At 36.9% G+C, this 14,389-nt stretch overlaps 1 protein-coding gene across 2 annotated transcripts in view; it reads left to right on the forward strand.

Moving 5' to 3' along the window:
• The window catches only part of LATS1 (large tumor suppressor kinase 1), a 41,918-nt gene extending 28,539 nt beyond the window's left edge, over window positions 1-13,379 (forward strand). For both annotated transcript variants that reach the window (XM_082634323.1, XM_082634322.1), the window contains 4 exons: window positions 690-1,272; window positions 3,944-4,126; window positions 4,331-4,437; window positions 10,546-13,379. In XM_082634323.1, coding sequence (XP_082490449.1) covers window positions 690-1,272; window positions 3,944-4,126; window positions 4,331-4,437; window positions 10,546-11,055 — 1,383 coding nt within the window. In that variant the 3' untranslated portion in view covers window positions 11,056-13,379. The remainder of the gene's footprint in view (window positions 1-689; window positions 1,273-3,943; window positions 4,127-4,330; window positions 4,438-10,545) is intronic.
• Window positions 13,380-14,389: the final 1,010 nt, after the last annotated feature.

Below are 14,389 nucleotides of genomic sequence, written 5' to 3' on the forward strand. Positions count from 1 at the left end.
TATCTAAAAGATACCTTGTAATCAAAAAAGTTGTCCCTTTTAAATAAGGTAGGACATACCCTTTGCATTTTGCATTAGTGGTGGCTGTGAGTCCTACCCTTACTCTAATGCCCTGAGAAAGATAAAAGGAAAGACTGACTATTAATGAGTGGTTAGGTTAGGAAAGACATTCTTTTGTTCTTAATACATCAGTTTTTTAGAATAAATGAACCTGAAGTGGAAGAATTTCTTTTCATGAAGGATAAAATGAGAAGAAGACCATTTGAGGCATAGGCATTCCACAAAGAGATGCATATAATGAAAGCGATCTAATTACGTAGTTTGGGATGAATATGCATGAAGAGATAGATGAGGGTGCATGTTAACATGTCTGGCTATTGCACACTGGGAACAAGTTTTTTGAGTGCATTAGAGAAGAGTAGAAAGCTGACCATTGATATCTCCTCCTTGTTCTGCTCTCTACAGCAGACTCTGCATATACACTCACCTTGTGTGTCCCGTTAACTATTTCTTATGCTGCACTTCTGATGATTAATTTTCTCTGAAGTACATTCTAGATTTCTAACATGCTTTATTAAAAATTATTATGCATTTAACCTTTAAATATATGCCTGAATTTTTTCCAAGCGATGTCTTAATATTTAGTATAGAAGATAATTCCTCATTTAATATTTAGTTTATTTGCCTAGGTTGGATTATCTCAAGATGCCCAAGATCAAATGAGAAAGATGCTTTGCCAAAAAGAGTCTAATTACATCCGTCTTAAGAGGGCTAAAATGGACAAGTCTATGTTTGTGAAGATAAAGACATTAGGAATAGGAGCATTTGGTGAAGTCTGTCTAGCAAGAAAAGTAGATACTAAGGCTTTATATGCCACAAAAACTCTTCGAAAGAAAGATGTTCTGCTTCGAAATCAAGTTGCTCACGTTAAAGCTGAGAGAGATATCCTGGCCGAAGCTGACAACGAATGGGTAGTTCGTCTTTATTATTCATTCCAAGACAAGGACAATTTATACTTTGTAATGGACTATATTCCTGGGGGTGATATGATGAGCCTATTAATTAGAATGGGCATCTTTCCAGAAAATCTGGCACGATTCTACATAGCAGAACTTACCTGTGCGGTTGAAAGTGTTCATAAAATGGGTTTTATTCATAGAGATATTAAACCTGATAACATTTTGATTGATCGTGATGGTCATATTAAATTGACTGACTTCGGCCTCTGCACTGGCTTCAGATGGACACATGATTCTAAGTACTATCAGAGTGGTGAGTAAATTCATAAAATTTGGACATATGCATATGATTTATAATGCAATAAAATATAAGATGGTATTATCCCTGGATGGGAGCCAGAAGCCCTGGGTCAGGTCTTGACTCCACTGGATAAATGTGGGTGAGTCCTTTAGACATTTAGATTTATAAAATGAAAGAGTGTGCTAGAATTAATTATTTCTAAATATCATTAACATTTTTGAGTTAATCTCTTTATTTTATTTTATTTATTATTATTTTTTTTTGCGGTATGTGGGCCTTTCACTGCTGTGGCCTCTCCCGTTGCGGAGCACAGGCTCCGGATGCACAGGCTCAGCAGCCACGGCTCACAGGCCCAGCTGCTCCGCGGCATGTGGGATCTTCCCGGACCGGGGCACGAACCCATGTCCCCTGCATCGGCAGGCGGACTCTCAACCACTGCGCCACCAGGGAAGCCCTCTTTATATTTTATTAATTTGAAATATGTCAGACGAATAACAATTTGAAAATAATTTTTAAATGAAGCCCCATACCCACCATTCAGCTTAAGAACTAGATATTGGTACTTTTGACGACCCTAAGCAATCACTTCCTTTTCTTTCTTCCATAGGAGTATTTCAGAACTCTATAATCAGTTCTTTACTTTTCTCTACACTCTTATCACATATGTGTATATATCCCTAAATAATTTATTATTTCATTTTGCCTACTCTTGAACCTTTATTTAAATGTAATCATTCTATATGTAGTCTTCTGTGTTGACTTCCTTTATATGTTTGAGGTTCATCTGTGTTCCTGCATATAACATTTATTTTCACGACTGTTTAGGCTTCTGTTGTATGACTGTTATACAACTTGTTTAACCTTAAACACTTTATGTACATGATTCTGTTTAATCTTCACAATGTCATTGTGAGGCAGAGTGAAGAAACTGAGGCTAAGTTAGAATAAGAAACTTGCCCCTGGTCAGACAGAAAATAAGTGTCAGGGCTAGGCTTTGAACTCAGGTTTGTCTGCTTACGGGGCCCATGTTATTTCTTCTATACACACTGCCTCACCAACATCCCTCCAAGCACTAATGGAAGTGTAAGTCAATCGAGCATTCATTGAATACTTACTATGACTAGGTGCTTTACATATTTTCTGATTTAATGCTTGCAGCAATCCTCTGAGGTAAGTATAACTGGCCTCCAGTGCTTCTTGTGAACACAAGAAGATGGACATTAAATGGATAGAACTGAGATACTACTAGGAGTAGATCCTGAACCTACTTTAATATTCAGCTTAACATAATTTAATGTCTCCCCAGATTCACCTAAATTACTTGGGGTTCATCTTACAAATATGATTCTTAGGCTCTATTCCAGTCTTCTGATTGAAAATCTCCACTGAGGGTAGAAATTGTATTTTAATCAGACATCCTAGATGATTATTACAGTTAGGTTAATTTCAAATATTTTTTTTCCTAGATGATTTCATCCAGTCATGGCTTTAATTACTAGCTCTACATCAATGACTTCCAAATCTCTCTCTTCAGAAACAGCCTCTCCCTTTCACAAGGATTCCTAATAGAGCTTTCAAACTTAACATTGCCAGTCCACAACTCTTAATTCTCCCCCTCCATATTTGTTCCCCCTCCCTTTTAGTAAATTGTACCACCGCCACCCATCCTTGATTCTTTCTCCACACCCTCCATGTCTGATCCCTCAGTAAGTCCTGCTTGCTCCACCTCTAAATATATCTAAATGTATCTTCAATCTCTTCACTTTTCTCCATGTGCACTGTTACCATCACAGTCCAAACTTAACTGTGACAGCCTCTTACCTGATCTCTTTTTCACCCTTGTCCTCCCTATAATCTATTCTCTATACAGCAGTTAAACTTTTCTTTTTTAAACATTTATCAGACCTTTTCATTCTCTTGCTTCACACTCTCCAGTATCTTCCCGCTGCACTTCGAGGAAAAAGCAGACCATTTCTCTCGCTCACACACCCTTGTGCACTGGCTCCTGCTCCATTTCCTACCGTTCTCCCCCTTTCGAACCACACTTCTCTTCTCTGTGGTGCTGCTGGGATTGTGTAGGTGCCTTGCTCTGGTTTTCAAATGGTTGAGTTCCTCTTATTTTTTTATAAATGTCACCTCAGTTGGTCTTCCCAAGCCACCCTAGAACATTTGCCGTATCACCACCCCATGTTGATTCTCTGTATGGAATGCATCACTATGTTTCTTATATGTGTATTTGTTTGTTGTATTTCTCCCCTGCAGAGAAGCTGCCTGAGAGAAGAACAGTGTCTTTATTATTATCGTTGTCATTTGCTGAATGAATGAAACACAACTCTTAATTTGTTTGAAACTTTGTCTGGAGTAGTATTGCAGAGCAGTCTGAGTACCAAATTCTCAATCCTACCTACTCAATGATTTTTACCGTCATCACTTAATATTGAGTAAATTACTGCATCTTAGGCTTATTTTTCTTAGAGTAAAACTTGTCCTATTGATATTTCAAGAGTGCAGGCTCTAATTATTAATAAACACCATCAGTGATTTGCCATACATTGTGTCTCAGCTTGTCAACAAGGGGAAGCGTTGTTAACTCTAAACTATGACGTCAAAAGGTTAAACAGACTAGGTTTACTCTTGTTCTTGTTGCTTTTCTTTTTCGTTTATTTATTTTTTTACTATACAGGTGACCATCCACGGCAAGATAGTATGGATTTCAGTAATGAATGGGGTGACCCCTCTAACTGTCGATGTGGAGATAGACTGAAGCCACTAGAGCGGAGAGCTGCACGCCAGCACCAGCGATGTCTTGCACATTCTTTGGTTGGGACTCCCAATTATATTGCGCCTGAAGTGTTGTTACGAACAGGTAAAACGTTTGTTTCATAAATAATCTCAGTATGCCTTTAGACCAGCTGAAACTACATTAGAATGTGGCTCGTTTCAGGCTTATAATAAAAGTATTAATTTTTCAGTATAAATTGGTGATTTAATATTAATTTTGATTGTATTAATTCTGAGCACTTTTTTAAAAGTGCTTATGAATAACCACAACTTTGGTATCTTATTTTAGGCTATACACAGTTATGTGACTGGTGGAGTGTTGGTGTCATTCTTTTTGAAATGTTGGTGGGACAACCTCCTTTCTTGGCACAAACACCATTTGAAACCCAAGTGAAGGTAAGGTATAGAATCTATACCAAAAGAATTGTTATGAAGTCCCAGTACCATACACCTTTGTCAGTCCTTTACTTTGAGCATCTTAATCTAGAATTAAAGAAAGAACTTGTAAGGATACAGGAACCCACTAAAATTCCATGAGCGAACTCTTTTATCTCCATCATCTCAGTGTTACCATACTCATATCCTTCCTCACTAATACACTACATTCATATTTCATTCTCATAGAAGTTTTTAGTACCTTTTGAAGATGTATTCCAGTTTACTCTTACTACTGGCTGCTGGCTTTGTTTCCTTTCATGCACATTCTAGCCCCAAACTACTAACAAATGTCTGTATCTCCCTGGCACTTAAATGAAAAGCTGCTCACAACTTTGACCATAAACTGTCCCATTAAAAAACCCTTTAGTGGCCTTGTCTGTGGGCTAAAGTCCAAATTTGTCCTCAGTTCCTTTGTTCATACCATTCCCTCCATCTGGAATATCCTTCTTTCTCTCCCATGTTTCACAACCTTCCCCCCTTCCTGGTTCACTCCTGGTCATTTTAATCATTCTCTGAGAATGTCTTAAGATAATCATCTTTTCTATGATGCTCTCCTCAAGTTACAACTTCTGTCATTGCACTTAATACATTATATTTAAAACTCCTTTTAGAATTTCTTTTATTACAGGTCTACTGGTAATGCATTCTCTCGGGTTTGTGTCAGATTTGTTTGAAAGTGTCTTTCTTTCCCCTTCATTTTAATATATATGTATATATGTAAGTATATGCATACGTATAAATACATACATATTTGTGTGGGTGCTGTGTGTGTAAAAAATTGGATGCCTTCTCCCTAATTTCAGGAACGAGACAAGGATGTCTATTCTAATGAGTCTTACTCAACAAAGTTCTGGAAGTCTTAGCCAGCGTAATACAGCAACAAAAAAAAATAAAAGGCATAAATATTAGAAAAAAAAAACTTGCTTTATTCACAGATGACATAATACTGTATACTGAAAATCCCAGGGAATCTGAAGAACTCCAAAGAACTAATAAGTGAGTTTAGCGAGGTTGTAGGATATAAGGGTACCACGTAAAAATCAATTGTATTTCTATAGTCAAGCAATGAACAAATGGAAACTGAATTTTTTTTTTTTTTTTTTTTTTTTTTTGCGGTACGCGGGCCCCTCACTGTTGTGGCCTCTCCCATTGTGGAGCGCAGGCTCAGCAGCCATGGCCCGCGGTCCCAGCCGCTCCGCGGCATGTGGGATCTTCCCGGACCGGGGCATGAACCTGTGTCCCCTGCATCGGCAGGCAGACTCTCAACCACTGCGCCACCAGGGAAGTCAGGCAACTGAAATTTTAAAACAATACCATTTACAGTAGCTTCGCCAAAATGAAATACTTAGGTATAATATTGGGTCATATTATACCTATAATTCTATTAGGTATAAATCTAATAGAACATGAACGAGATCTGAATGCTAAAAGTTACAGACTCTGATGGAAAAAACCAAGATCTTAATAAATGGAGAATCATACCGTGTTGATGGATTGGAAGACTCAACATAGTAAAGCTATCAGTTCCCCCAAAACTAATCTACAGATTTCACTCAAATCCAATAGAAGTTCCCAGCAGGAATTTTTGTAGGTATAGGTGAGCCAATTCTAAAATTCATATGGGTAGACAAAGAAACTGATAAGAAAACAGGGTTTTTAAAATAAATTTATTTTTTATTTATTTATTTTTGGCTGTGTTGGGTCTTTGTTGCGGTGCATGGGCTTCTCATTGTGGTGGCTTCTCTTGTTATGGAGCACAGGCTCTAGGCGCGCGGGCTTCAATAGTTGTGGCTCACGGGTTCTAGAGCGCAGGCTCAGTAGTTGAGGCATACGGGCTTAGTTGCTCCGTGGCATTTGGGAGCTTTCTGTGTCCCCTGCATTGGCAGGCGGATTCTTAACTACTGCGCCACCAGGGAAGTCCCACAAAAACAGTTTTTTAAAAGAAGGACAAAGTTTGAGGAATCAACTACTTGATTTTAAGACTTACTATGAAGTTACAGTAGTCCAGACAGTATGATATTGGCAAGAGATTACACACACAGATAATGGAACAGGATAGTGAATAGGGAAGTAAGACCACACAAATATGGCCATTTGTTCTTTGACAAAGGTACAAATGGAGAAAGGATAGTATTTCAACAAGTGGTGATGGAAAGATTGGTCAGCCATATACAAAAAATACTGACTCAACATAAACCTGACACCTTACACAAAGACTACCTCAAAGTGAGTCATAGATCTAGATAAAATATAAAGGCTATACTTTTAAAAGAAAATGTAGGAGAAAATCTCTGTGGCCTGGGCTTAGGTGAAGAGTTCTTAGAAATGACATTAAAATCATGGTTCATTAAAGAAAAGGTTGAGAATTTGGACTTCATCAAAAATTAAAAACTTTCAGTCTGCCAAAGACATAGTCAAACAATGAAAAGACAAGCTACAGTTTGGGAGAAAATACTTACAGGTCACATACCCACCAGCAGGCTTATCTCTAGACTATTTAAGAACTCTCAAAACTTAAAGAAAAACAGCCTAATCCAGTGACTTGATAGAGATTTCCTTAAATGTCTGTATCAGAAAAGAAAAGCATGTCTCTCTCTTCAAGTATTCCTGAGAGGGTCAAAAGAAAGGCAGGCCTCTGGACTGGTCCCTCAGGGAATCACCAAGACCAGCCAAAATGTACAGCCTCAAATTTTTGGAAGGCAAGGTCCTTACTGGTCCTTACCTTGGCACCATACCAGGAAAATGGGCTGCCCTCTCCATAACCACGGTGAGGCTGAGGAATGGTGAATGGTAGTTGGTTCATGCACACTGCTATCTTACCAAGTTTTAGCAGCTTTTCCCTTCATGAAGCACTCCCCTCATTGCTCTTAGGATCTAGTCAGATTCCACAGCACCAAAATGGTTGATTATGATGAGAGTTGAATTTTTTTTTCTCAATTTAATGATTGTTTTTGTGGAGGGACTGACCACTGAGGCTTCCTGTTTGCCATTTTCCATGAGATCTCACTCTACTGTGTTTTTGACTATTATCTCTTTATATAGTTCTGTTAGAGGTTGTTCTAGTGATTACAAGATACATACTAAATTTTCATTGTCTACTTAGAATCAGTATCTTACCACTAAAAGTTCAGTGTAGAACCTTACTACCATATAGGTCCCTTCATTCTCTACCCTTTGTGTCTTAGTTTGGTTTTTTTAAATTTATTTATTTATTTATGTCTGGCTGCACTGGAACCCCGCTGTCGCACGCGGGCTTTCTCCAGTCGCAGAAAGCAGGGGCCACTCTTCGTTGTAGTGTGCAGGCTTCTCACAGCAGTGGCCTCTCCTGCTGCGGAGCACGGGCTCCAGGCATGCGGGCTTCAGTAGTCGTGGCTCGCAGGCTCCAGAGCACAGGCCCAGTAGCCATGGCGCGTGGGCCTAGCTGCTTCATGGCATGTGGGATCCTCCCGGACCAGGGCTCGAACCCGTGTCCCCTGCATTGGCAGGTGGACTCCCAACCACTGCGCCACCAGGGAAGCCCTGTGTCTTAGTTTTATATGCATCACATCTACATACATATAAAACCTCATCCAGGACTTCCCTGGTGGTCCAGTGGTTAAGAAGACTTCACCTTCCAAAGCATGGGCAGCTAAGATCCCACATGCCTCCTGGCCAAAAAAAAAAACCCAGAACATGAAACAGAAGCAATATTGTAACAAATCCAATAAAGACTTTAAAAATGGTCCACATCAAAAAAAAAAAAAAAGCCTCATCCAACAATGTTACAGTTTTTGTTTTCAACCATCAACTTATTTTAAAGAACTCAAGATGAGAATAGTCATTTGTATTTACCCAGATAGTTAGCATTTTCCTTGCTTTCCTGCATTCCTGATGTTTTACGATTCTTTCTATATCAATCCCTTCTGTCTGAAGAACTTCCTTTAGCAAATATTTTAGAGCAGGTTTGCTTACAGCAGATTATTTTAGTTTTCCTTCATCTAAGAATGTCTTTATTTCACCTTCCTTAGGATATTATCAATTGGTAATAGAAGTCTGCGTTTCAGTTCTTGCAGCACTTTAAAATGTATCCACTTCCTTCTGTCCTCCATAGTTTTCTGATGAGAAATCTACAGTAATTCAAATCATTGTTCCCTCAAGTAATGTATCATTTTTCACTGGCTACTTACAAGAAATTTTCTTTAGCTTTCAGTGTTGTAATTATGATTTGTCTGGGCATGGATTTCTTAGGGCTTGTCCTGTTTGGTGTCTCTTGACACAAAACAGCATCTTGAATTTACAGGTGTGTCTTTTATCAGATTTGGAGAATTTTCAGCCATCATTTCTTCAAATATTTTTTCTGTACCACATATTTTTTCCTTTTGGAACTCTGACACCAACGTTACACCTTTTGGTATAGTCCCACAGGTTACTGAGGTTCTCATATTTTCAAACTTTTTTTCTCTCTGTTGTTCAGATTGTATCATTTCTATTGAGTTTTCTTTAAGTTCACTGATTCTTTCCTCTGACATCTCCATTCTGCTGTTGAGCCCATCCATTGAGTTTTTGTTTTTTGTTCTTTTTAAGTTTTTAAAGTCATGTTTATTCACATTGAATTTACATTCAGTAAAACTGACTCCGAAATTTGACAAATGCAATCACCACCATAATCAAAGTGTGGAACAGTTCTTCAACACCCGCCCCCCCACCCCCGCCCCCGAAACCTTATGCACAGACTCCTCCCTGATCCTTAGGAATCCACTGATCCATTTTCTGTCAAAGGGGTCAAGTTTAATCATCAAAATAATCTATTATAGAAAAAATGTAAGCACAAAAAAACAAGTTTTTAAAAGGATACTTTGAAACATACAATGTTTAGAATACTCAAAAGAATGGGATTTAGAACTAACCTTTGTAAATTAAAGCAGCTGACAAAGTTGTCTTAAGATAGTTGTATTGCTAGGATAGCTAGTCTAGTTACTATGTTGAGCTTCAGGCTGGGGCTGGTGGGCAGAAAAATGATTTTAAATAGTTTAAATGGAATTGAATTCTACAGAAATTCTCTATGGGGCAGATACATGTTCTTGCAGATATTTGCACCTTTTCAGGAGTTCTCCCCTGCTACCACCATGAAAAGGACAGTAAGCAAAAACCTCTACTCTGTATATATCAATCATAACATGTTCAAATACATGTTATCTCCTCAAAAAGCTTTCAAGCACCACCTCTGTTTGTCAGCATCTTGAACTGGACTGAGCCGAGTCATGCGCCGAGGCCAGAAGGGTCCATTGAGTTTTTACTTTGGTTATTGAAGAGGGGGTTTAATTTTCTTCTCTACACAGCACTGATAAGCTCATATATGAATAAGGGAGAATGAAGTTCATTTATTCATTTATTTAATAAATATTTATGGAGACCTACCCCTTCCTTTTCTCCCTCCCTTCCTTCCTCCCTCCCTCATTCCAGTTTATTCAAAACAAGAATAAGTGTTTATTGACTATCTGTTAATTATGTGCCAGGCAGTTTGCCACACACTGGGAAATGCAAAGACAAAACATGGTCTATAGCCTTATGAAATTTTATACTGTAGTAGGACACAGACATAAATAGATACCACAAAGTATTAGAGATATTATGCTACAAGGAAATATATAGAACTGGGGAGGCACAGTAGAAAGTCATTTCTACCATAGGTTGAAGGTCTTAACAGGGGAACTAAAACTTACAGTGAGTCATGTAATACGAGTATAAGTTGCCTAGAGAGGAGGGAATGGAAAGAAAGGTTATTTCCCACCGATTCATTATTAAAGGTGAGGAAGGTGAGGGAATTCCTTGGCGGTCCAGTGGTTAGGACTCACACTTCCACTGCCAAGGGCCTGGGTTCGATCCCTGATGGGGGAATCTAAGATCCCATGAGCTGTGCGGCACGGCCAGAAAAAATGAAGTAAAGTAAAAAGGTAAGGAAGGTGAAATACCATGCAATTTATTTTAAAAAAACACAGTCCAGTAAGATTTTTTCATTTGCAACTTGGAGGAAATTTTTGTTTTTCTTATTTCTTTCCTTCTAATTTTTAAAAATCTTCCTTAAAGGTTATCAACTGGCAAACATCTCTTCATATCCCACCGCAAGCTAAACTGAGTCCTGAAGCCTCTGATCTTATTATTAAACTCTGCAGAGGACCAGAAGATCGCTTAGGCAAGAATGGTGCTGATGAAATAAAAGCTCATCCGTTTTTTAAAACAATTGATTTTTCCAGTGACCTGAGACAGCAATCTGCGTCATACATTCCTAAAATCACACACCCAACAGATACATCAAATTTTGATCCTGTTGATCCTGATAAGTTACGGAGTGATGATAATGAAGAAGAAAATGTAAATGACACTCTGAACGGATGGTATAAAAATGGAAAGCACCCTGAACATGCTTTCTATGAATTTACCTTTCGGAGGTTTTTTGATGACAATGGCTACCCATATAATTATCCAAAGCCTATTGAATATGAATATATTAATTCACAAGGCTCAGAGCAACAGTCAGATGAAGATGATCAGCACACAGGCTCAGAGATCAAAAATCGTGACCTAGTGTATGTTTAACACACTAGGAGATAATTGTAATGAGGCTTTGCAAAAAGGCCTGAAACGCAGGGGTTTTTGAAGCTCTGAGAGTAAAATTATGCAAATGTAACAGAGCTATGTATGTGTGCTCTGTGTACAATTTTTTATGTTCCTAAATTATGGGAAATCCTTTTGAAATGTTAATTTATTCCAGCCTTTTTAATCAGTAATTTAGAAAAAAAATTGTTATAAAGTAAATTATGAGCTGAATATTATAGTCAGTTCTTGGTACTTAAAGTACTTAAAATAAAAAAATAGTGCTTTGTTTAAAAGGAGAAGCCTGATATCTATTTGTACATATGCTAAATAATTTTTTAAAAAACAAAGAATTTTTGAAAATTTTTTGAAAGACAGTTTTAGTTTTATCTTGCTTTAACCAAATATGAAATATACCCCACATTTACAGAGGTGTTTTTTTTTCTGCCCCCATAATTTGTTTTTGGAAAAAAATAAGCTATAGAAATGAAGCCATCATGGTGGTGAGTGTTCCTAGGCTAATGATAATCTGTATAATTCACATTTTGTAACTAAGAAATACAAGGTTGAAACAGTATGCTCATCCAAATGAAAAATAGTGCAGTTTATCTTTTTTTCCCATCTGTGGAATATTTAATTTTCTAACATACTCAGAAAATTACTGGCTTTGAAAGAAAGCACTACCATTTTTCTTTTCATATTGGTATTTTTAATGCTGCTTTCAGTTTTTAAAGGGAACAAAGTTGCCATAATTTAAAATTTTCAATACTAAAAGCTAATAAGATCTTTCATATTTTTACTTTGAAATTTTAAAAAAAGTTCCACATCCTAAGCAGAGAGATCATTTTCAGCTTCATATGAAACTTTAATTAGAAATTATTTGTGGGTACTTACTGGAAAAGTACTTTTTCTGTATAGTGACAGTTTTGATTATGTCATCAGTAATGTTATAGTCTTCCTCTTTCAGAACGGAGATGCATACACAGATTGTTTCTGGCAAAAGAAAATGTGGCTATTTGACAATATTTTACCTATGGGCAGAGATTAATTGGTGAAAAAAACAATTATTATTTAACTCCTAATTAAGGTGGCCATTAGTAATTAGGAAAAAATACATAGTGGTCTTAGTAGAAAATTCAAAACCTCCTAACTTATTAAGGTTAAACAGTATGTTTTTCAGCATTACTGTTATATATAATACTTAGGTATAAGGACAACTTGTGGTTTCATACTAAAATACATTTAGCTTAACTTTTAGGAAGGGGGAAAGGGCTCTATTCTCACATTAGTAAAATTTGTATTTTATTTCCTGAAGCTCCACTGATGGGGAATTGTTTTATCAAAACAATATTTGTGGAGAAGAAGCATAATTTTAGTGATTTTTCAAACTTATAGCTTTCTTCAAATAAAAGCTAATGGAATCATGGATGCAAGTAAAATTAAAGGCAAAGCTGTTCTGGTTGAATTGGGGAGAGCAAAAAAGATTTATTAGCTCACACTTCCCTCCTTTCTATAGGTGGCCTTTTTATAGTTGGCCTTCTTAGCTTGTAGACCAGTGCATTACCCACTATGTAATGGTAGGTCTTCGGGAGTCATTGGTCCTTCTGAGAATCGGATGAAAGCTGTGGCCCCTCTTCCCAGAAAAATGCACATCAACACTTGCACATAAAATGTTGCATGCAGTTTAGGGATTTTGGATGTGTTGAAACCTGTCACAAACTCTTGGTTAGGGACCTCTGTCCTGCAAGAACACTGATATATTAAACTAGGAACTTTGCTGTAAGTTTACTAATTAGTACTCAGATTAGCACATCTTGTATAAACACTGATAATTTATGGTGTGAAAGGTCTGTACCATGTGATAAGATATCCTTAGGACTGCCTCTCTTGCTGGTACAGCACCAAGACATTTTAAACACACCCTTTTGAGGGCACTGAAATACATGTTTGGCTTGTTACAAGCTCAATAAATATTTCTGAAGGACTTCTACTCAGAGGATTGTAGGAAAATGCACTATATAAGATGGCAGTCTTCACTTCATGGAATGTTTGATTAGTTCTGTAAAATTCTATGCAAAACAAATTAGTTCAAGAACTTTCTAGCTCAGTACTCAAATTTTTAAGTTATCCCACTTGTTCTTCAGGCTTTCTCAGTCAGATTTCTTGAAATTTCCATTTAGTTGTTTTATTTCTGGACTATGGTGCAATACAGAACAAAACCAACTTTGTTACATTTACATTGTAGGAGAACTAAGGTGCTGTCTTCTCCCCCTCCCTCCCCCCAAAATCTGTGTCGCCCTTATTCCTCAAATGTAACAGACACAACAGATTTTGTATTCTTTTGAATTTCCTCTGACAGTATAAGCTTTTTGTGTTTATCTGAAGCAGTGTACAAGCCTTTTGTATCTGCATTTTTAGCAGTTTGGATATACTTATTAGCTGTCTTATTCCTCAACTATATCCAGATCTTCCAGTATAGAATCGGGTGCTTCCTGACCAAAAAGATGAGAACAATGTCAAAAATCTATATGCTCTCAATTGAAATGGAGTGAAAACATTGAGCATTCATGTTTTCTTCTTAAAATAATTTTCCCACTCATTAAAAAAAACTTGCTGTCTTTCTTATACTCACCCCTTTTATGCATATCAGTGGTATTTATGAAATGTGTTCTATAATTATGTAATTGTAGATACAGTTATGTATTGTCCAGTGACGTCCTAAGGCAGGCCCTATTGCTGTATCTTTTCTACCTTATTTGTAATAGAAACTATAGAATGTATGACTAAGAAGTCACTTTGAGATTGACTTTTTAAAAAAGTTATTACCTTCTGCTGTTGCAAAGTGCAAAACTGTGAGTGGAAATGTTTTCTTCTGACTTAATAATATGTTGAAATTAGAGAATACAGTGGGAGGATTTTTAGATATTGCTGCTGCTGTTACCTAAGGTACTTTAGAAATTTTTCTTTAATAAACAAAAATAAACAAAAATCCCTTCGGTATTTAAAGTGAAACATTTAGCCTGTTTGTTTTAATCTAAAACAAAAAGTAATTTGGATCAACATAATGGTGTATTTGTAAAGCGCCTTAATAGATCCCTTTGTGAAGGCACTATACCACAGTTTACTTTTATATTGTATTATGTATATAAGTATTTTGTATTAAAATTGAATCAATACAACACTACAGTTTTATAAAATAATGCTTTGTTAGGAAAAGGAGTTACAACATTGCAATATAACTAAATTGTTTTGCATACTTCTGAATGTAGTAGATATGAATAATCAGCCTGTGTTCTTAATGAATCTATTTGTATTTCCCCAATCATTTTCTCTAGTG

The sequence above is a fragment of the Mesoplodon mirus genome (genome assembly GCF_964341445.2).
Source record: "Mesoplodon mirus genome assembly, chromosome: 10".
Lineage (NCBI taxonomy): Eukaryota > Metazoa > Chordata > Mammalia > Artiodactyla > Ziphiidae > Mesoplodon > Mesoplodon mirus.